This window comes from Delphinus delphis, chromosome 5 (assembly GCF_949987515.2).
Source record: "Delphinus delphis chromosome 5, mDelDel1.2, whole genome shotgun sequence".
Lineage (NCBI taxonomy): Eukaryota > Metazoa > Chordata > Mammalia > Artiodactyla > Delphinidae > Delphinus > Delphinus delphis.
In genome coordinates, this window is record NC_082687.1 from 12251334 (window position 1) to 12276520 (window position 25187).

Below are 25187 nucleotides of genomic sequence, written 5' to 3' on the forward strand. Positions count from 1 at the left end.
TATAGTTTCTCTCTTTTTTTGTCATTAGGAAGATAGGAAATGGAGTAGAGATCTATACATTCAAATGAGAGGAAATAAACAAAATTCTGATAAAGAACATATATTTTGAAACGTGTTTCCTTAGAGATTTGCCTTAAGAAGGAGTCTTAGAGAAAAATTTCTATTCGGTATAGATGGGCCTAGTTTTTACATTTTTATTTTAAAAAGTTAAGAAGATTTACAGTGCAACTTATTTTTCTTGCAAATAAATAACTATTTAAAAATGAGTTCTCTTGTCCTAATCTACTCAGCATTTTGAACTATATTAGAGAACAGTTACACAAGAGTGGGCCAGAAAGTGGCATCAATAGAACTGAGCACAAACAGGTTGGCAGAAATCTGGGAAGCAGCAAATAAGAGCTCCTGTGGACTCCCAGGGAGGGAGAGCGAGTGACAGTTACATTAGCCCTAAATATTCAAAGGTCACATGGGGTTTTGGAGGCTGAGTTCCATTAAACTTGATGGGTAGGCTTCAGACAAAAGTCTGTGGCACTCTCTAAAAGCACAGTCCTTTGTCCCCAGGACGGAAATCCTTATTTTGTTGCTTAATTCATATTATTTAGGGGTCACAGAACAAAGACCAAGAGGCTGAAATGAATAAAATAAACAAAAAGGAAATAAAAATAATTGGCTCATCAGTAAAAGTAAAGATGGAACACAAATCTGATAGTCACTGATAGGATTATTTAGTGAATATAGTAAACTCTAGCTCTGGAATCAACATACTGAGTATGCCTTTGTCAGTTTTTTCTAGTCAGATTATCTATGGTTTTTATAACCATAATGGTATTCTTATGACTTCTGCTCAACATACTTTGAAATAATGAATTTTTAAACACTACATCTTTCTTTAAAGGGAGAAAACACGTTTTAGTTAGTCCTATCAAGATAGTCTTGTAAAATAAAGAACAGAAAAGTAACTTTTGATGATGTTTTTACAACATTAAAATGAGAACTTTACTCTTTGATTATAAATGTCCATGAGGAAAGAAAATTCCTTGTTAGCTTGTTTCCAAGTCCTACATGGATTACAGTTAGGAAATTCTTGTAAGAGAAGACATTTTAATTACTGATGAAGTAAAGATTTTTTAATGTACACTAAATTCATAGTCACACACTCATTTACATACATTTGAAATTCCTCATTCTCTTTTCTTTTGTTTTCCTTTGACTAAATAAGATGCTATAATCACAGTATTTGTATCCTCTGCTAGAAGCAGTGTTTGTTTTAGGAATAATGAAAAACATTGTCCTTTACTCTGATGATAAACTTGACTTTAATTTATTATTTAATTTAATAATTCATGAAAAAGTACCCTGCTTGTACTTTTTAAATTATTTCCAGTAATACTCTTGTTCAATGAAAGAAAATTTTCCTTTGATACTTACAATAAATCTTGATAGTAAATAAAGAACTGGGCTAGAGTCCAAAATAAACATCAAGCTATTCAAATACCTTGTGCCTTGAAGAGGGCTACATGTATTTACATATCCATTCATCAATGTCCTCATTTTAAGTTCAAACATCAGCATTATACTTGACTTTTATCTTGGTTATCAGGAATTACTTTCATTAAGGAATGGATTAAGCATCATCCATGGATGGAATCAGGCAGCCTGCTGGAGCCAAATGTTATTGAAGATGTATTTTGCTTAGAAAAATATACTTAAAGAAAAAGATTAGGCTTCTTATCCAGTTTATTAGAGAAACACTTATTTCCAAAGCAGTTAATTATGATTAAGAGCACAGTGTAAAAGTCTACTTTAAATTCCTTAACAAAGAAAATTCAAGTCTTTGATTCTAAGTAAATGGATAAAAAGAGGGGAGAAAAATGAAACTTTATTTGAATGGATAGATTCAAGACATTTTTTAAAAGGCTTGAAAAGAGGAAGTGTTGAACTTTTAAAAATATGTCATTCAGGAAACATTCATAGCTCACTTGCTTAGTGCAGATACAAAACATGAGATTAAAAGTTTTACAGAATGTAGTCTTTACTTTTAAGAAGCTTACAATTAACAAAAGAGAAATATTTATATGACTCTCTTAATAGAGAAAATAGTGTGTTGTGTCATGAATGATGCAAACTGAGTGCTAGTGGTGTGCAATGAAGAAAGTGTTTAATTTAGGCAGCAGTGATCAAAGAAGTCTTCACGGGTGGACTTTGATCTTGATTATTGCCTCTCAGAATCCTACCTAACTTTAAGTGTGTGAGAGACGGCCATTCCAATAGACAGTGTGAGCAAGTCTTGCAGCAATAAAAATATTAAAAAAATAGTATCTCTGATCATTTTCATTCAGGCAGTAGAATAAATATTTTACATTGTATCATTGAATTTTCTCAACAGCTATGTGAGGTAGGTAATATTTACAGTTTTACAAATAGGTAAACAGAAACAACTGATGGGTAACTTGTTCACAAAACATAGCTAAGAAGCATCAAAACTGAGATTTAAAGTCTGATCAGAGCCTATCTATACTCCTAACCATGTATAATGAGTATAAAGAGGTTGCAGTGAGCTATCACCCAAGAATATAGCAAGGGATAATCTTACAGAGAACATGTATTGTATCCAAGCTCTGTTCTAAATGCTTTACATGTATCATCTCATTTAATCCTCACAGCAGCTCTGTAAAGTAGATGATGGTGATGATGCTGGAGATGGCCATGATTATACCACAAATGAAAAAAGCTAAAGTAGTAAGAGGTCAGGTGACTCAAAAGTAAGTCCAAGAAGCCTGAATTCAAACACTAATAGTCTCCCCCATAGTCCCTGCTCTCAACAACTGGACTCTTTTGATACAATAGAAAAAGCATAAGAGTAATTTCTGACACTGAAATTTTTTTTTTTTTTTTTTTTTTTTTTTTTTTTTTGCAGTACGGGGGCCTCTCACTGCTGTGGCCTCTCCCGTTGCGGAGCACAGGCTCCGGACGCACAGGCTCAGCGGCCATGGCTCACGGGCTCAGCCGCTCCGCGGCATGTGGGATCCTCCCGGACCGGGGCACGAACCCGCGTCCCCTGCATCGGCAGGCGGACCCTCAACCACTGTGCCACCAGGGAAGCCCCTGAAAATTTTTTAAAAATTTACAAGTGACATGTATAGAATCATTTTTGTTAAAGAGAGATAATGTCTGACTTTAAGCCTGCAGATCTTCAGCATGTTAACATCATTCAAGGAAAACTACTGTATGTCAATTCGGATGGTTTGGTTATCGTTAGAAACGTGGAAACAGGGCAGTCAGTGACTCAAAGTAGGCTGACCCCTCAGCAGAAATAGCCGCTTGCCTATGCAATATATGTTCTCCCTTCTAAACTGAGAGAGCAATAGTTCCAGTTGAAAAACTATATTCCCTAGTATTGCTTACAGCTGGGGGTTGTAATATGATACTGTCAAGAACTGTGAAGGGTCTGAGATTTTACCCTACTTGCAAGCTAGCGAGTTAGCCTGCCTCAATTTCATAGATGCTGGCAGAAAACACTACGCTCCTGAATTAGAGATCTTTAATACTCAGGGCGCAGCAAGCAGCGTGAGCCTTGTATTAATTAAAGTTTTCTGCTCATAAAAGACACCATTAAGAAAATAAATAGGCAAACTACAACCTGGGGAATAAATTCCAATACCTATATCTGAAAAACTTAGGTAAATACATAGGCTATATAAAGAGCTCAGAGAATTAAACAAAACTCCAGCAAAGCAACAAGACACCAATAAAAGTACACAATTGAAAGTGCGCAAAAAGTTTGTGCAGACAATTCATATAAGCAGATATATAAATGGCCAATAAACACAAGAAGAAGTGCTGAACATAGTCCACAGGTGTGTGCAAATTAAAACTAGATACTGGGGAGTTCCCTGGTGGCCTAGTGGTTAGGATTTCAGGCTTTCGCTGCCGTGGCCTGGGTTCAATCCCTGGTCAGGAAACTGAGATCCTGCAAGCGGAGTGGTGTGGCAAAAACAAAACAAAAAAACAAAAACAAGCAACGAGGTATTAATCGGTACCCACTAGACTGGCTAAAGTCCAATACTACACGTAGACAAGAATGTAGCAAACTGAAACTCTCCTACCTTGTGGCTGGATGTAAAAATGTACAACCAGTATGGAAAGCTCTTTGGCAGTTCGTTACAAATTTACGTATGCATCTACCACGTGACTTACTCATTTCACTCCCAGGTATTTACCAAGATAAATGAGAATGTATATCCTCACAAAATCTTATGTAAGAATGCTAGTATTGGCATTATTCATTATGTCCAAAACTGGAAACAACCCAAATGCCCATCATTTTGAAAATGGTTCAAGGAATTGTGGCAGGTCCCTACAATGGAATATTATTAAGCAATAAGAAGAAATGAACCACTGAAATACTCAACAACAAAATTTTGAGTGAAATAATCCTGAAAGAAAAGAAGGACATGCTGTATTATTCCTTTTATATGAAGTCCAGTAACATACAAAACTAATCTTGGTGATCCAAATCAGAAAGTGGTTGCATCTCTGTACCAGGAGTGGACTGTCTGGAAAAGGACACACGAGAAACTTCTGTGGTAACAGAAATATTCAGTATCTCATTTTGAGTGGTAGTTATAGTGGAACACTATAAATGTTCTTTAAACTACACATGTAAGGTCTCTTTATTTTATTGTAGGTAAGTTATATCTCAATAAAAATTTAGAAGACAGAACAACCTGTTAGATATCTGAAAAGTAAAAAAAAGTAAAGAGAAAGAAAAAAAGGAAAAAATCAATTTGCCTATCAGAATTGTAAACTAAATATCATCATTGAATCATGATCACTTAGTGATTATTGAGTCATAGACAAAAGGTTAGAATTGAGTGTAGTGGACACTTAGAACCCAAATTTGGTAGTAGATCAGAATTACTAGAAGAGATTTTTAATCATCATCCTACCTCAGCTCTGTCATAGACCCCTGGAATCAGAATTTTTGCAAGGTAGGCCCTAGCAACATACATATTTTAACACCCCCCGGTGTTTCTGATAAGGCCAGCTTTGTTCCTAGATAAGGCATTTGGAAACAAGAGATTTCAGCAGGTATCTCCTTCAACATCTTTGATTGGTAGCATTGTTTCCCCTGACAGAATCCTCCAAGCAAGAGAGAACTCACTGTACTTTGAAGGAGCCTGTCTCATATAAGGATACCGGACATTTCTAATTGGCAGAAAGCTCTTCCTTATATGAAACTTAAAATATATTGGACAAAAAGAATAATATAAAATAAGTAATGCTTTTGCTTGTAACCATTTATCAATAAGTAAAGAAATGATTACATCCCATGAAGTCACTTAGTCTTCTACTGCCTAAGAATTTACCATTTTCAACCCGATACGTATGCTTCTTAGATAATCCACCTTTCTAAATGCCTTTATCCCTATCTATTTTACTTTTTCAATATTTCTGTATACAATCTGACACATTTATTGGTTGCACAGTACATCTCATGCTATCTTATTGCCTTAGAGAGGTGAGACCTTTACCTCTTTTTAGCAAAACAAAAGCCACTTGTATCTTATTGTGTTTTCTCATAATTTATGCCTTTTAAAAATTTTATGTTAAATCTTTATCATATTACTCATTATATTGCCCTACCCTTCCAGTTTCGCATCGTCCTCAATTTGCTTAGCCTGCTGTTTATGCTTTCAACCAAGTCTCTGAGAGGAAGTTTGGTCAAATAGGTGGAATACAATATCCAGGAAGCCTCATTAGAAGCAGCTGATAGTAGTCAAGGCAGGCTCACTCTCAGAGAGGTCTAAGCAAGGAATTAGTTGAACGTAACAGCCAGCAACTAGATTCCAGAATCAAGGTGTCTTGGAACTGACAATATACAGAAGCCAGAAAGTTATAGAAGTGGGTGATCTTTAAAATAGAATAAAAACATATAGATTGCTTTAATGGGAGGTTTCTATTCTGAGAATATTGAAAGAAAAGTTGAATTTCAGGGATGGATGGGCTGAATAGAACTGATTTACAAGAGTGACATAAGCAGAAAAGTTGATGTGCATTTCACCTAAAGAGCTATTGGGGTTATTTAATTTCCTTTGCCTAAACAAATATTGGTTCCACAGCTTAATATTGGAATGAACCTATTTGTAGATTTATTCTATGGGTGCAGTTATGGAGCCTGGAGGGGTAATTTGATGATAGGGATCTAAGCAGCTTGTAACAGTAATGACATAGAGACAAGAACTAATTGAAAGTAGTCAAATATACCCTCTTACCATAGCCTCACCTCTACTTCAGTTCATGTATGTGCTTCATTCTCAAGCTAGACAGATGGCATTGGTGACTTCAAGCATATTCTCACAGATTATTTTACTAGAAAAAGGCCCTTTCCCTTCTTTGTCCATACATCAATATCAGACATATGGCTATTTATCCACATATAAAATCTCAGGCTCTCTTTGGGTCCTGTGCTTATTCTGGAACCAAATAATTTGTTCAGGGGCATGGTGGGCTCTCTGGCACCAGCCTGAGTTACATGATGACCCTCTGGGTGAAGGGTAGGCATACGTGGACACATGTGCTTTCCTTGTCAGCTCGAAAGAAACTTTGCTTATAAGAAAAAAATATGGATTAGATTATTTTAATCTTATTAATTTAATTTTTAAATTTAATATTATTAAATTATAATTTAGATGTTTAAAATTATAAATATTTGTCTCTATAATTCACCATTTTAAACTGCTTTTAAAATATACTCTTCATTAGTTCAATTTGTTTGTTTTTGTTTGCTTTGGTCAGTTTAGACTTATTTTATGTTCTTAGCCTTTCTGACATTTTTCTTAAGATTTCAGAATAGTCTTTTCTATTTTACACTAAGACTTTTGGCCATATGTATATATCAACTATAATTTGTTAAACTAGGTATTTCTGAAAATCAGAGACCTAAACATACATAACAGGTTTTGATAGAATATCTTAGCATGGAAAAGACTAAATGAAAATATATTTCTCTTTATATACAGAAATATTTACTTTTTGACATCCATATGCATGAAAACAAAGAAATAAATTCAAAGTTAAGGATTAATGAATGGATTATATATGGAATCCATTGCATTCTGCAAGCACTGATTTAATGATCCCAAATTAAGTGTCAGTACATAGTTGAATGACCTGAACACTACCCTTCAGTACATCACCCTTTCCTTACAATTAAATTGTCATATGGTAGAACTCTTTGAAATGAATATTGGATGGACATCAGCATGAATGCATTCCTAGGAATCACAGTATTTATTCCATGCAGACTTGATGTAGGTTTAATAAAATGGACACATTCCTCTTGATTTATTGCAAATGTTTATAATTACCCTGAGGGTGTTTTTAAATGTCTGATGACTATAATATTATTAACTGTCTCTCTAGACAGTCTTAAAGTGATTTATTCCTCATTTGGCTACTTTCCAGCTTTCAGTTATCTCATTCACTTCAATGTACATCAGTAAGCATATAATTAATCCAAGCATCTTATTTAACTATTTTGTTTTCATTAGTATATATTATGTCAGTAGGTAAAAATGCTATATTCTACTATTGTGGATTTGTTCATCAGTAAAATGTTCTAAAAATATTGATTAGCATTACTGTAAAAATGACTTTCATGATGTAACATTATGATCTAATGTTAAAATCACAAGTTCTTATCAAATAGAAAATCTCAGTGGATCCCTATTGCTGGACTGTGTCACCTTAAAATCTCATACAGCACATTATTATCATTATTTTCTAAATACATCACAAATGACAAGGAAATAATTAATGACTCAAATCCCTTTAGAAGTAAGTGTTCTTCTGAACAAAAATTTTTAAATCACTCCATGGTTAAAAGCCTTTTTCCCCTGAGGAAACAAGGCAATTGTAGATTATGCTTTGCCATTCATATGTTGGGAAAGTCCATTCAACTTCATGATGTATCTCATGTGTCCAGTAGTGTGATGTATTTCTTTTTATCTAAAAAAAAATTCACAAGATTCTAAATATTAATTTAAAGCTTAGCATTCTGTCATAATTTCAGAAACACCAAGATTGACTGAATGAAGTACTGAGGTCTCCTGCTAAGTGAGGTTTTCAATGCATTAAGTGATCAAAAATGATTAAATGTGCCTAATCTACTCAAATGAGGGAGAGAGATGAGTAGAAGGAAAAAAAAATAATCAGACCTACAAAGTCTCAGTGACAAATCTTTTTTTCCTACCAAATTCAACATTTTAAAAGTGTCATTCAAATACAATGATCAGACTGAGAATTACTGTTTGATGTATTCCAGAGAATGCCACTAAATTTAGGTTGCAACGACAGTTTGGAAAATGAGTAGTATTGTAAGATTCTTCTATCTGTAATAGGGTCTGTGTTATCACCATATGTGTAGATAACAAGCTCATTGAGGGCAGGGATTGTTTTGCTCATGCTTGGCACATAGTAAGCAGAGACTAGATTCCAAAGAGATCTATTTAGATGCTGACTACTGATTTAGGATGAACAGTAAAATATCACATTTCTGGTTTGGGGTCTGTTTAGAAACGTGCTTATGCATTAGATCCGAATATCGCCTAGGAGTTTTCTACCTTAATCTATTTACATTATAAGCCATTTTCAGTAGAGATATTAAATTTAGTCTTACATTAGTGATCATAATAAAGTCATTATTCTACACAATTTAATAAAACGAATCATTGTGTTTCAATCAGCCATTACCTCTTGGAGAGCAGTTGCAGGAAGTTGGTCTAACTAGATAACACAAATCAGATATCACAAAAATTGATGGTTGCTAGAATATCAATTTATAAAGGTAGTACCTAGATCAACTTTTAGTCCTTATTGTGATTTTTGTCTGTTTGTTTTCCATTTTTCCATAGAAAAAGAGAACAGAAGAAAATTAAGAACAAGTGGGACAATTGACTGGGTTAATAAAGTCTTGATAATGAAAATGCACATTGCATAGAAATTTGCAGTTTACAAACTGCTTTAATATTTCACACCCCTTATTTCCTTTTATTAGAACAACCCAGTAATTAGGTGATATAATTTTCTTTTTGCATTGATAAAGTGTGATTAGCTGTTTTCCTAAGCTTCCATTCCTTTGTTACATTTCTTTCATTGGCATTAATCACATTAAAACAATTAGTTGTTTAAATTGTTATTCCCTCCACTAAACTGGATGTACTTCAAGAACAGGAACTGTGCCTTTACCTTCATTCCCAAACTACCAGATGTTTATCAAAAGACTATGTATTAGTCAATACCCTTTCTCTTGTGAGTGACAGAAGCTCATTTTAAACTAGGTAAGCAAAAAAAGAAAAAATCGTTTTTCGATTGACTCATGTAGTTGGGAAGTCTAAGAAATAGCTACCTGGCCTTTGTTTCACTTCACTCGTTGGCTGCATTCTCAGCTTCTCACTAGACACACTGGCTCTCTCAATTCCAAAACTGCATCATTACAACTTGTGATACAAAAGAATGACCATTTCTTTTTCATTATCCATATATCAAATTTCAGTCTTTCTTTGAATCCTGTGACTATCTGTGAACTAATTACTTAGGCCAAAGATATGGAGAACTCACACTTAACTGTCCTGGGACACATGACCATCCGGTAATGAATATAGAAGGTTGTGCACATGTAGAACACAGAGATGGGTCCAGGTTTGTTTCTTAAATGAAAAATGAGGTTTTGTTATTTGAATAAAGGAGAAAAAATACTGGGAAGGTAAAAATGACAGACATCACCTATGAAATTGATTCTAAGTTCACACGGCTATGTGGGTAGCAAAGTAAGGATCCAAACCTGGTTTTCTGACATCAAGTGTAGTATGTTTTCCCCTAGATAAAAAGTTGTTTTAAAAAAGAAAGATGCCCCCAATAATAAAAATAAAATAATTTTAAAAATTAAAAAAATTGCCCTTAACAGGCAATTGTGCACTATTATTAACAATAATAGCACCTACCATGTGTTAGACACCTACCATGTGTTAGACTCTACGATGGATTTCCCATGCAGACACACACACCATCACCGTCACTAATTAATCTTTCAAGACATCTATAAGATAAATATTTCTTCATTTGTAGATGAGAAAAATTTTCAAAAACTTTATAATCACTTACCTAGGCAGTGATAACCAGAACTGCAGACTAAGGAAGCAAAGACATAATAGCAATCTTTTATTACATCACTTTTCTGGCCAAGTAACAATACATATAGTACTTAATTTCTGGTCAAATATAAAAGCTAAAAAAGTCATGCTGTTTTAAATGAAGGGAAAATCAGTTACAAGCTCAATTTGAATGATCACATAGCCCATCATCTACTTAGTCAGATCCTCTACTTAAAACTTTCAAGAGATTAAAACTGTATTTAGGATAAAATCGAAACCTCTTTCCGTGTCTCACCAGGATCCACATGATCTGAAGTTTCTCCACACAGCTTCACCTAACTCTGCCCTCCCCCTGGCTAGCTGGACTACAGCCACACAGAAATCCTTTAGGTACTTCAAACACAAGCTCTTCACTGCCTCGGAGCATCTTCCCTAGCTGTTGTCCTCTCATCCTATCCCCTTGCCTGGGCAATGTTTTCTCATCCTTTAGATCACACTTTAAATGCCAGTTTTCCAGAGGAAACCTCCTTGAGTATTCTAACTAAAATAGGTCCTTCTTCCCACCCTTGTTTCCTTTCCAGCACTTAGTGTGAATTGTATCTGTTACTTTGTTTACCTGTTTATTGCCTTTCTCAATGTGGGGAAGGGTATTCACTGTTGAATTCTGAGCACATAGCATTGGTGACAGGTGATAATTTCAATAATTTTCAATAATTTGTTTCAACAATTTTTTTTTGAAACAGGTTTTTTTCTCAAAGTTAAGAGTGTAAGTAATTTGGAGTCTTATGCTCTGGTCACACTGTGTTTTCTGAACATCTCTATTTCAATTTATTTTTGTTTTTTTCTGTCATATTTAGCTGCACTTTTAAGTGATTCATACTAAAGAAACAACAGCTTACAATTCACAATCAAGGATCTGCTCTGACACATAGTTTAAAGGCATACTGGTTCTGGGGTAGGGTCCAGGCTTCTGCATTTTTGATAAGATTTCCAAGCTATTCTGATTCACAGCAAAGTTTGAGAAGGCTTGCTTGAGTGCGAACATAGTCCTGTTATATGTCTACCTGTATCTGCTAAATTTCATCAGATCTAAACCTTTGTTTAATCCATGCTTGAATACCTTACATCCTTAGGAACTTTCTGACCTGGATATTTAATGAGTACATAATACCGTTATTATTTCAGCTCTTTTATCTCTTGTTCTGCTCTAGATGAGTCTTTGTTCTTTTAAGCTACTGTGATGCTGACATCCTGGGTTTATAATTTAATTAGGAATAAGGAATGTAAGGTAGAATTTATACAGTTATCTATTCTGAAGAGTTTGAGAGTCATCAGATAACTAGACATATAGTGTTCATAGTAATTGTTTTAAAATAAAACAGATCATAAGAAGAAAGCAAATTTTAAAATTATTAGTATTAATTTATAAACTTGCAAATATAAACTTTGGTTATGAGCAAATGTTAGTTTCTAAATTTGTGACTGTTTCTTACTTATTGGCTTATATATTGCTTGAAAAACACATGACCTTGTTATTGTCCTTGAGAGGTAAATTTTACAAGCCTGCGGTCTTGCACATTAAGGAATTTTGAGATATAGTCCATTCATAATAAGCAACCTACAATTTCATTCACTCCTTATCTTTCACTAGTTTTTTCCCTTTTAACATTTTATGTCATGAGCATATACAGAAAAATAAACAGTACTTTATAGTCAAAGCAATCTGTTATATTAAGATTGTATTGTGCTGGGTACATCTTCCAATCATATTTATCAATGTTTAGATCCCTTCTTCTATAAGCAGCCAATGTGGCACTAGGAAAAATATTTGTAACATTTCAGGCACTTATTGTTACTTAAATATACATCAAAATACAAGTTTATAAACATTTTATTTAGACTGTATTTTACCCTCCTTATTTAGATGTGAAATGGACACAATTTTTTATTTGATAATCTTTCAGAATTTTTTTTATTTTGGAATGAGTGTGTGAATATTTTGTTAAAATTTATGTTTTACACGCAAAGTACATTCCCATACTCCTGGAAAAAAACTAATCTCTACCAAGTTGGCCAGATTTGAGCTAAGGAGATAGTACTCATAAAACAGGCAAAAATGTAGCTGTTTTATTTGTGGTCTAAGTGACCTGAGACCCTTTGAAAATAACCTCTCAAAACCATCTTTCAAGTAAGATTGAAAATGTCAAGTTTAGTGATATCGTTGCCTATTTTAAGAAATGGTAGTAATCTTGATTCAGATTCATCAGCCATAACGACATTCATGTTTTGCCTGAGGTTAATATCACTCTTTAATACTGAGGAAAAATAAGGAATGTACTTTCTTATCTCACATTTGCTTTAGGGAAGTGAGGATCTTCCCCATCACTTCCCTCTACTCTGTTCTAGCATCTTCCAGAGGTGAGATAATTTAAAATGCTCAGTGGAGAAAAATTAATTTAAAAAATAACAATCCCTACATTTTTCGCATAAACACCTTAAATCGTCTTTTCTCAACCTTAAACATATTTGAGAGTTCCATCAGCTCCTCAATTAGAAGTTTAAACAGCCTACAATGTAGAACAATAAACTATTATGATGTAAGTGAAATAGCTTTTCTCTCCCTTCTGTGCTGTAATTCACATTTTGATGGGCTTTTGATGTTCCTAGATATCCGTGGAATACAGGAGTTTTTGGACAAAGTGTCTCAGCAGGGGATGGATGTTGCACTTCAGAAGGTAGAAAACAACATCAATAAAATGATCACCACTCTCTTTGATACCATGAGAATAGAGGAATTGAATCGCTATCGAGACACTCTTAGGCGAGCCATCCTTGTTATGAATCCTGCCACAGCCAAAGCCTTCATTACTGAGGTAAGTAAAAATTGTCATGGGCTGGGAATAGGGTGTAAAATTTAAATGTTTTGGAGTAGACTCCACAGAGGAGATGAAAATTAAGAGCAGCGTGAGGGAATTAACTACACAACTCTCATTAGCACTAATTGAGGTAGCACAGTGAATTCCTTGCTCATCACATTTACCCCGTACGGTCCAGTTAATTGCTAAGAATGCTTTGTATTTATATGTATTTAGGCACATAGCCAGGATGATTTTAAGAAATCTTATGGGGATTTAAAAGTGCTGTTTACCTGAGTGGATTTAACAAGTTGTCTAACTAGTACTTAAAACTTTTATGCAAGTTAAAATTTTACTTCTGAGAAAAGATTTACTTCAATTAAGCTATTGTTGCCTAAACATGATTCCTTTTACAAAAACATATAGCATATTTACTTCTGCTCTGTGAACTCTGTACCAAGAAAAATAATTAAAATTGTCTGAAACTCTGCAAAGTGGTGACCACTGTACATTTTATGATGCTGGACCCTCAAAATTTTAATTGTATCTGTTCATTTGGCCAGAAGCTCTGAAACTTTGTGAAAATACAATTAAGACTTTTTAATCTCTATATTCTAAAATCTTTGGTGCTGCCTTACAAAAGAATATTGTTAAGTAAGTTTGCCTTACTTCAAATTTTTAATTTTATGTAGTGCTAGAACTGACCATGACATTACATACTTTCACATGGGTTTTATTATTAGTTTTAAAATTTTTCATGACTTTATTTCACTAATACTTTTTTCTTCACCTCTCCATTATGCTTTCTTTAGCTTGCAAAGTACTGCTGTAAAGCTTCCAAATTAGGAATGTGTTAAAAATTCTTTGACACTCTGTAATATAATTGGTATCAGGGACATTGAAGCAGAATATAAATCACTAATAAGAATAAAACTTTGGAAAATATCAATGATACATTTTTAAAATTTTAATTGAAAACTTTGTTATGCAGTTTAGGGACAAATATAGAACTTTGACCTTTCTAAGTCCAGCAAATAACTCAGAGAATCTCATTGAACCACTGGATTTTTCCACAATAGAAAGAATATTTTCAATGCTACAGGGGCTTGTTCTTTCCTTCAAGAAACACAAAATCTGCTGGAAGATTGAAGGCAAATATACAAAGAAATGTAATATACGTTGGAATCTTAAAATTACAAGAAATAAAGTTGAAGCATCTCTAGTCATTTTTGGTTGGAAAGATCAGAGAAGGCTTCATTGAGAAGGCACATTTGAACCAGACTTAGTATCATGAGTAGGAATTCACAAAATAAATGGTATTTAACAGACAAGTACAAGTCCATCTCAGCCACTTTCTGATCACATGATGTCAGCCAATTACTTAACATTTTTGAGCCTCCATTTTGTCACCCGTAAAATGGGAATAATTATTGATTTCAGCTTATTATATTTGTAACACAGAATAATGAGATATAAAAAGCCTTAAAGGGGTGGCTGGGGGACTAGCACCTAGTAGATGTTTAAGAAACGGTAACTTCTGGATCATTTTTTCTAGCGCATAGTGTATACCTGACACATAGCACATGCTGTGGCCCCCATCCTTGACTCTGAACTTTGATACTTGTAACAATCTACTGCTTCCACTTTGTTCTCAAACACATAAATCTATCTTTGTGATTTTCCTGAGAGACTTATCTCCCTTCCTCTACCAAGCCACCATTTTTCCCCCCATTCACTTTGTCTTTCTGATTTTCTGTCTTTAAACTGTGGACTAAGTTTATTTTATGGTCTCAAGCGGCCAGGAGGAATGACAGAAAGAATGTGAACCCACCTGCCTTCCCTATCCTAAGCTGGCTATGCTCTTCTCTGACCTGTGTAGTGGTTCCTGTTGCTCCATTAGCTGTTCTCAAATACTTCCCAGCTTGCTTCTGCTCTCCCATGAGTTCTAGGAACATTTCCCCACTTAGAGAATAGGCTGACTCCTTAAGTCCTAGATGCAGTTCATTCAAAGGCAAGCAGCAGCAAATCCAAAAGACAGACAGCACCGGAGGTCTGGAGACGTGGAATAGTTCCTGACTTAGAGGATCACTTAGTTTAGTGGAGGAGGCAAGCATGTAACTAAATAATAAAATATGAAAGAAAAATAGTATAATAATGACAGGCAGATGACGCTCTGGAATCCCATAGGAGAACTGACTAACTCTGCAGGAGTTTGGCTGGCGTCAGGAAAACTTTCACAGAAAGTTTGCTTTACCAGAATCATGAAAAATGAATAAGACTGTATTAGGCAGACAATGATAGGCAAATAAAAATTCACTGTGTGTGCACATGTGTGTGTGTGAGAGAGAGATGGACATAGTTTTAAAAATCAAATACAACCGAGGGTTTTATAATGAAAAGCAAGAGTCCCTTGGTCCACCTATTTCTCCCTCCAGTTATTCTATTCAAAAATAATTACTTTTTTTTTTTTAGGTCTTGTCTTTTTTTTTTTTTAAAGAGAATTCCTTTATTTTTATTATTTATCTATTTATTTATTTATTTTGGGCTGTGTTGGGTCTTCATTTCTGTGCAAGGGCTTTCTCTAGTTGCGGCAAGCGGGGGCCACTCTTCATGGTGGTGAACGGGCCTCTCACTGTTGTGGCCTCTCCCGTTGTGGAGCATAGGCTCCAGACGTGCAGATTCAGTAGTTGTGGCTCACGGGCCCAGCTGCCACATCCCACGGCATGTGGGATCTTCCTGGACCGGGGCACGAACCCGTGTCCCCTGCATTGGCAGGCGGACTCTCAACCACTGCGCCACCAGGGAAGCCCTAATGTTTAAAATTTAATTGGTATTTAGAATACACTATGCATTCACATGATTCAAGATTTAGAAGGTTCAGAAGGATAACCTCCTGTTATTGTTCCTTAAGCACCTGATTTTCTTCTCAGGAGGCAATGTGTCTTGTGTGGCATTCCAGGTATACACCTACACATATACATGTACATCTACATGTACATATACATATACATCTTAGCTCCCCGACCAGGGCTTGAACCTGCACCCCTGCATTGGAAGGCAAAGTCTTAACCACTGGACTGCCAGGGAAGTCCCTCAGTAATTTATTTAAAAACACTTTTCTGATGGCTTCTGTCCCTTTTTCCTCATGGTCGTTGGTTTATATATCTGTTCATTCCTTTATATTGTATTGGGGTTTTGGAGATAATCCCGTTTGACTTTTTTCAGTTGGAAGTTCCAGGATGTTCTTTCAGATTTTTAGAGATTAACAGACAAAAGATACTTTAAAGAATGATTGTTATAGTTTTGAAGAAATAATATATCGAACCATGACATTTTAGATTTGGAAAGTACAACATATAACATTTTGTCTGAATTCCAAATTTACAATTGAGAAAATTAAAAGCCTCCCTAGCTCTAATCAGTATTATTCCCTAACTTCCTCCAGCCACATTCAATATCTTTGCAGCTAGTGCTGATAGTGGGCGGTAGAGGACACTCAAAGTTTGAAACTGATAAAGTAAGTTGGCAGCCGGTCAAAGGGGTACGTGATTGTCAGGTCCTAAGAGATATAGAAATGACTTACAGTGGATTACATGATGGATAGAAAGGCAAATGAAGCTAGAAAAGAACTGATGGATTGGGATAATGGGAAAGAGAGAGGAACTAAAGATTATGATGAGGTCAAAGAGACAGGTTCTGTAAGCACCGAAGAGAGGGAGAGGAGGAAGGGAGAAATTCTGCTCAAAGAGAGGGAATAGCAAAATTCCCAGCTTCACTGCTTCCTACATTTTATAAGTTGGCATGGAAAGTTTTTAAAATATTCGAGGGAAATATTAAGTCAAAAGAATGAGTCTTAAAAAAGAAATTGCTCACTTAGCATTGTTATTTAATTGCTAAGGGGAAAAAAGGGGCATATCAATTCTGTTTGCCTCTTTTTTTCTGTCCCTGGAGCAATTATGTGGCATTGAGTTAATTATGCTCCCTTTCAAGTCTTAGAAATTTAATATATTACATGTCTACAGTTAGTTCTCCACCCCTCATTCAAGATTTCAAAGCTTTAAGAAAAATACTGCAGTTATGTGCAGCTGAGTAAATCAACCTGCTGTGATATCGGTGGAAAATTGTTATCACAGTGTACCCATAAGTGTCCTTGAAATGAATACGGTGAAAAAAGAGTGCTCACATGGTTTGATTTAAATATGGATTAGGATGATATTTTGGAAAACAATATCTTTTGTATAGGAAAATGTTGCATTGGATGCTATGTCAGTTAAACCATTTCCAGAAAGGCTACATGCATTAGAACTTTTGGGTCTTAACTTTTAGTTTTCCAGTTTGATAAGAAAAATCAATTCTTTGAAAATGGGAAGTTTTATTACTTATATGATAATAAATATTATTGCCTATTTACATTTTTTCAAATTTTCAGAAAGGAACCCTACTGTTACATGAAATCCTTTTATTCTGCAATAAGAAAAGGGTATTATCTTTTGTTCCTTAAAACATACTTTATGAAATAGCTTTCATTCCATTGTGCTATATCCCAGAGAACTCTGATCCTGTCAAACAACAAAAAGGCAGAGTTACTTACTTCAAATATGTAAGCAGCTTACCAGAAATAAGCCTTTAGGAAGGTTTAGAAAACAAGTGAAGTTATCTTGTCTCAAGGGATATAGAAAGGTTCCTAGTCATCAAAAGAGAGCCTTGAATATTCAAATTACTATGATAGTTATCAAGTATCTATCCAAATAACCCAATTTTTACCAAAATAAAAGAAATTATTTGGAGACATTATGCAATGTACTGTTGTTTTTGTTTGTTTGTTTGTTTTTGCGGTACGCGGGCCTCTCACTGTTGTGGCCTTTCCCGTTGCGGAGCACAGGCTCCGCCGCTCCACGGCATGTGGGATCTTCCCGGACCGGGGCACGAACCCGCGTCCCCTGCATCAGCAGGTGGACTCTCAACCACTGCGCCACCAGGGAAGCCCTGCAATGTACAGTTTTTAAGATGAGGATAATGTAATAATACTAGACAAAGGAACATATGACTATAATTTTTTCCAAAATATATTCATTGCATGAAAGTCTCTCTAATAATACTGTGTTCATAGATGATTGATATGCATTTTAAAGTACACTTTTTATTGAAATGGAATGTACATAATTATAATGCACATAACTGTACAACGCAACAAATTTCCATGCTTCCAGATCAAGAGTCAGAACATAACTAGCATTCCCAGAGTCCCCTTCCAGGCAACACCCAGTTGTAACCTCCTTGAAGGTATAGCCATTATCTTGACTTCTAACACAATAAACTAGTTCTGATTCATATTAAACTTTATGTGAATAGAAGCATACTGTGTATACTCAGATCCAACTCACCTCTTTCCAGTGACCCCTGACTTGGGTATTGATATTGGTGAACAGTTTGCTACTAATTTCTCCTAATAATCTATAGGTCGTTTAACAGTTTTTGCCTTTGAAATGTCTAATTTGCTAGTTTTTCTTTTCTATCAGGTTTTTGATGGGTTCAACATTTTCATTCTATTCTATTTATTTAAATGAAGTTAAACAAGGAAATAACCTGAACATAAGTGAAGGTTGTACTCATATTTGAAATCTAAAATCACAGTTGCTTCAACCTTCAAGACAAGGGAATTGAAATTCTTCTCTAATCCAGTATTCATTTATTCATTCATTCAGACGATATGTTTAAAGCTATTCTGTGCAAGACAATGTGGCTAATGTTGCTAGGAATACAATCATGAAAGATATATGGGTCTAGCCTCAAAGGAACAGACAGATTAATAAGGGGAATGTTGTAAACATAGAATGTACAAAATAATAAAACCACAAGAAAATAAACAGGAAAGTTACTCTTCTCAACTCCCAAATGGAATTGAAAATAAAGAAAACAAAGTTGCTATCCAAAACTTAATCAAATGAAGTTTGTAGATAATGTATAAGATTACACAGACCTAAAAATAAAACAAAATTTCTTTTGTTATCAGGTACTGAGAAGTCTTAGCTACTTCAAGAAATTCTTTCCGTAATTTACTATAGTCTTATCAAAGCATGTCTGGAATGTGACTGAATCCAAGAGTGATTAAATTTATATTGAGTTTTCTCTCCATAAAGTAATATGGACAAAACGAAAACAAAGAGATTAGTTAAAATAGACCTAATGATAAATTTGAGGATTAGAATTTGGCAGTGTTTGTCTATTATTGCTTAGAAAAGAAAGACATGAGACCTAGAAGGCAAGGACTTGCCAACATATAAAAGTATTCTCTATAGTATGCCAGGCACAATTTACCATGCCGTACTGTGGTCTGAGTGAAATAATTTCAAAATTATGCGCCTCCTTGTTTCTGTTCCCTTTCTCAACATCACCTTTGGAAGCTAGGAGAATGGTGAGCCCCTGAATTTAATCACTAGAGAGATATGTTTGTGGCAAACAAATAAATTAGCAATTTAATCAATATGCCGGTTTTTAGTCAATTTGCGTAGTATATAAATGGCAAAATATTGCGGCAATACATGTTACAAGTACCATTATTTTCCATTTCCAGACCAAAACATAGATCACTGCACTCTGCCCTGCTGTTCTGGGCAGCCATGGCAAATGGATCTTAGTTAGCACTGGAGTCTAAATCTATTTGCCAACCTGGGTTAGTGTGAATCAGTTTCCCAGAACTTAGTCAATTCCTTAAGTGCTTACTGACAAAATCAGTATTTTAGATTTGCACAGGATCAGATTTGAAGGTGTAGCCACCCTATGAAGCTTTGTTGAAAAGTAAGCAGGTACCCCTAAGTTACAATTCTATTCAGACTTTTTCTCACTTTAATACAGATAAATAGGAGGGAAATAAACTGTTCAGGTAGAGAAAATTAAGATTCTAGCAAACTCTATTTTTAATAGAATACACAAAACTGTAGCATAAGAGGATTCAAATATTAAACTTATGTGTGTCCACCCAACACAACACTAAAGTTATATGAACATATGGGTCCATTAATTTCAAATATGAAATACTTTAAATATGTATATTACTTGATGCGGCAACATCTAAGTCAATACTTGAAACCTATATTTAGGATTTGGATTTAAGGCAATTTGGTAGACAGGCATCCTTCCATGATGAAGAAAAGCATGCATAAAGATACTGAGAAGGAAAATTAAAAGGAGCTGAATGGGACAGGGGACATGGGCTAAAGGAAGTAGAATTTTAGGATGCAAAATCGGGAAGTAAGGTTGTACTAGACTGGTAAGTGAAAACTTTTGAATGTCACACCTAAAGAAGGGGGCAGGCTACAAAGGCAGCATGAACATGGAATTTGGATTCAGTTTTTGCTTAACTAGCTGTGTATCCCTGGCCAAGCCACTTAAAATCATTTAGCTTTATTTTCCTCACCTATAAAACGGAGTAATTCCTGAATCACAGAGTTATTTTGAAGGCTATATTTGGTGTAATGTACATACAATGTGTAGAACAATGTTCACATCTAGTAGAAAGTTTGTAAAGCAGGATAAAGAAGAAAATGCAAATGATGTTAATAGACTTGGGAATTGATTAGGTGTGTGAAATGAGGTTGAGATACGGGAACAGAGATGGATCCTGTTTCAAGTCTGAGTTTCAATGATGTTAATGTTATGAAATCAGAAACATAAGAAAATGAACAGGTTTTGAGATAATACAATAAATAAAATTTCAGTCATAAATTTGATGTTATTCTGGAACATCTAGATTGAGACATGCCTGTGTTTGGTGGAAATGAAAGAATGGAACCCAGTAGTCCTAAGGAAAAGCTATCGTATTTGTCAATGTGATGATCATTGGTGAACTTTGAAAAAACATTTTTATTAAAGTCGTGTGAGGAATAAAAAAGGTTGTAAGGAAATAATGAAGGGGCTGTTAGCAAATAAACAGAGTAAGAGTAGATGGGGGCATTAAAATCATCCCTGGTTGACAATCACTGATATAGAACTATTCAGTGTTGGAAAACTAAATTTTGTTCTCATGGAATTTTTATTGCTGGCAGATGACACCTACTTTTTACTTTTCCCCTAATAATAGCTAGTCAGCATTTACTGGACTCTTTTCAGGTGTCTGACACTGTGCTGATCACTCTATATGTTATCTTGTATAATCCTCAAAAAATCCATTGAGATGGGTATAATAGTTTCTTCATTCTACAGATAAAAAATTAAAGGAATGACATATAGTCATTTGTCCATCTAGATTAAGTAGATTATTTGCATTTTATTTTCTGTTAACTTAGTCATCATTTTTTACATTTTTACTGTTTTCTAATAGTGTTCATCATTAATTCCTTTTGGGGAAGAGTATAATTGGTTTTCAAGTAATACCTCTCTAGTCTTCAACTGGTAAGTTTATATTATAGTCTTTGGACATGCCATCAGAGAGGCAAATCAGTTTGCCCGAAATTTTTAGCACAGGATAAATGAAAACACAAAAAAGCAATTAATTGTATACATAAACGATAAGGCATAACTAATTGGAGGCAAGAAATCCGAGTTTGTTCTGAACATTGTAAAGTAGTTGCCATCAGCAGTAATTAACATTTATTGAGTTTTTCTTATGTGCCGGACACTGCTCTAAGCATGTTTTACATATTAACACATTTAATCCTCATACCAAATGTAACAGGTAGATGCAAGTGTTTGGCTTCATTTTACAAAAAAAGGAAAATGAGATACAAAAGAGATTGTGAAAGTAGCCCCAGGTCACACAGCAAGGAAGAGCAAAGCCAGGTCTAGACCATTCTTAAGGAGTGGGCTATGCTATATTACCTCTCCAGGCACACAATACATGTGAAAAAAATCATCCTATTTTTGTTTATGACAAAGAAGTAATTGGTATGCCTAACTCCCATTAAATCATTTTTAAAGAGATTTTGCACTGGGGTGAGCTAGGGAAGAGTACTGGAGGACAAGATGGGGAGTTCGGTCAATGTGATTAGGCCATCTGTGTTCCGTAATTGGTCTTTACCAAACACTCCTACCTAACCACAGAGATCTGGAAACCAGAGATCTGGAAACCACAGAGATCTGGAGATAGAGACTCTATCTTCCTTGATCATTATATCTCAAAGGGATGGCTCCCAGGTCCTTGAGAAAGACATTCTTGGGTTGTAAAACTAACTAGAGGCTGGAAGAAGATTGACATCTTAAGGGAGCAGAGAAAGAATTTACAATTGCAAATGTTCTAAAGTAAATGCTCTAAGAAAAGGGAGCTCAAAGGCCTAGAGTCAGAAAGAAAAGTGTTTAAAGCTTAGTGAAGCTGAGGAGAATGTTAAGGTTGTCTTGGGTCAAGCATAGACAGGATATTTGGACTAACTAGATTTAGTTTTACTGTGTGTGCTTATGATAGATATAATACATATATTGAATAATATATATATATTTAATAATCATTGAATACATATTCAAATATATAGGTTGCAGAAATGTATTATCATTATCATGTAAAGGAATTTTTGGAATGAAAGGAATTGTTAGAACTCCAGTGACTCACAAGATAGTATTTAATTACTGATATGACAAGACCACTAGATATGCTGAATGTGAACTTTCAGAACAAAAGAGTAATGCTGATTTAATCTAAGAGGTTCAGGTGGTCAACCTCATATGGGACTTGTGGAGGAAACAGATGGCAATAATGACTACCCATTGCCAAATTTCATCAAGCAGCGCTAAAAGGGGTCAGGATTAGAAGGCTGGGAAACATGGGGTCCAGAAAGGGGCATGGACCTGACTATATTTCATAAAAATACAGATTGGCCTTTGCTGAGAGTCCTGGAACAAATTTTCAGCATGATCCAAACCCCTTCTTGGTGCATCTGACCTGAGCTCCCTATAGCTACAAACAAAAACCCCACAAACTTTCAGTACAAATGAAATCACAATTTCCAGAGACACAGATTTTGATGAGTAAAGTGCATGTTTTACATCTCTATAACTGTTTTTAGAATTGTAAACCTTAGAGTATTTCTAAATTCTCTAGCCCCTATTCTATGAAGGTTGCTCTATTTCAAGATAAATTGGTTTGAAAACAAAGACCATAAAATAAACCCATCATCCTAGCATTTTGAAAATGTATATATGCGTTTAAAAATAAGATGAAATTTTTGGATATTTCACTAAATTCCAGATCCACCGACTCCTTGAACTCAGGTTCACTTGACTCCCTGAAAATAAATTGTTTTTCATGAAAGTGCTTAAATTGATAAAAAGTTACTCTTACCGTCCTAAGCCCAAATAAAATTTGAGAAGTACTGGGCCTGGGCCTATCTCTACAATTCTCAATAATAGTTCCATCTTGTAAGTACCAGAATTGCCATTGACTAAGACATATGTGATCAATGACCAGCACTAAACATACAATTGTGCACTTTTATATAAATGATGTTAATTATATTTTTAGATTGTGAAGTACTGTGGCTGGTTAAAAACATGCGTATTTCTGAAGAGCTATTTGTCCATCCATATTCAATGTTAAATGCATGCAACTTTTATATCTATGGATATATGGATCTGCCTATGGGGAATTTCAAAAATACCTTTACCTAGATCCCATCCCAGAACCCTAAATCATAACTTCTGCGGTGGAGTGCAGTCACTGGTGTTTTTAAAAACCTCCTTGGGTAACTGGCGCACAAAAGTCTGTGAAAGTAGAGAACTGCTGTTGACTACTGCTTCTCAAGCTTTAATGTGCACACTAGCCTCCTGGAGACTTTTGTTAGAATGAAAATTCTGATTCTGTGGGTATGAGCCTGAGATTTTATATTTCTATCAGACTCCCAGAAAACATTGGACAGAGCATATATAGAGTATTTCCATCATCACAGAAAGTTTTGTTGACCAGACCTTGAGTTTATATTAAATATAAATCTAAAAAACATTTGTCTGAAATTCAGAATAATAGCCATTAGGAGAATATAGAAATTTGTTAACAGACGTTCCCTAACAATATAAATAATTTTCCAGTGTAAGTAGCCGAGAATTTTAGTAATTAATCCATATACCTAATTGCATTTCAAACTGTAACATGTTTCTTGGCCCACCTGCCTGAGGCACATTAGTTGTTGAAAATAATAAAAGTTATTTTCCTGCAATCCCCACCAGTTAAACTATTGGAACACTGGTTCCCTCTAAACTGATAGTGCAAGATCCCAGGGTCTCTCAGAACTCACCATTTCCTCTCACCTTTCCACAAGTTTCTGGTATCAAGGTGTGTATGTTGATGACCCAGTTGCTCAAAATGTAAGTTGGAGACTTGTTGCTGAAATTCAGCCTCTGTATACCAGTGCCAGATTAAATCTCAGAGACAGAGTTTTGGGTGAAGTAGAAAGAAATAGCTTTATTGCTTTGCCAGGCAAAGGGGGCCACAGCGGGCTGATGCCCTCAAGACTGTATGTCCCGCCCTCGAGGCCGTAGTGAGGAGTCTTACAGTGTTCAAGGAGCAGGGCATGATCAGCTCGTGGACAGTCTTCTGATTGGTTGGTGGTGAGGTAATCGGGGGGGAAGCCAGCATCATTGACCTTCTGGTTCCAGCCAGTCTGGGGTCTCTGTGCTTGTGGGAAGCATATAGTTAACTTCTTCCACCTGGTGGGAGCTTCAGTATCTGCAGAACAGCTCAAAGGACATTGCTCAAAATATCATCTATAGTCCTTGAGGAAGAACTAAAGGTCCTTGACTTTGTTTAATGGCTAAAGTATTATTATTTTGTCTTGCTTGACTGTTTTTCTTTCTTTCTGCTTTTATCTCACTTCTCTGATTAAATTTCTTCTTTGACTAAAGTTTTCTACAAACAAAAGGCAAGCAGAGGACATGGGTGGACGTCTGTTCTGGGAAGGCCTCCTAGGGTCCTGCTCGGTTATAGACTAATGCTACTACCAGGAAAATTCACAAATCACTGTCACACTAGGCTTTTGCTAGCATCATTGTCCAAGGTCTTGCCACAGCAAAATATCTCCTTCAGCCCAACAGCAGGATCCCACACTAAACCTTACTCCCCCGAGGACTGAGCTCTCAGTTGAGTCAAGAGTGGTAGTATATTCTGTTCTCTTAGTAAAAACTGTGGTGACCTCGTATTTATTTTATCTATTTTTATTACATCTCCTTCCTCTGTGGTGTTTAGCACTCAGACACA

General features: G+C 35.3%; 1 protein-coding gene across 2 annotated transcripts in view; it reads left to right on the top strand.

The window, feature by feature from the left end:
- The window catches only part of GRID2 (glutamate ionotropic receptor delta type subunit 2), a 1342883-nt gene that overhangs the window by 701718 nt on the left and 615978 nt on the right, over positions 1–25187 (top strand). For both annotated transcript variants that reach the window (XM_060011605.1, XM_060011606.1), the window contains one exon: positions 12822–13027. In XM_060011605.1, the coding sequence (XP_059867588.1) occupies positions 12822–13027 (206 nt within the window). The remainder of the gene's footprint in view (positions 1–12821; positions 13028–25187) is intronic.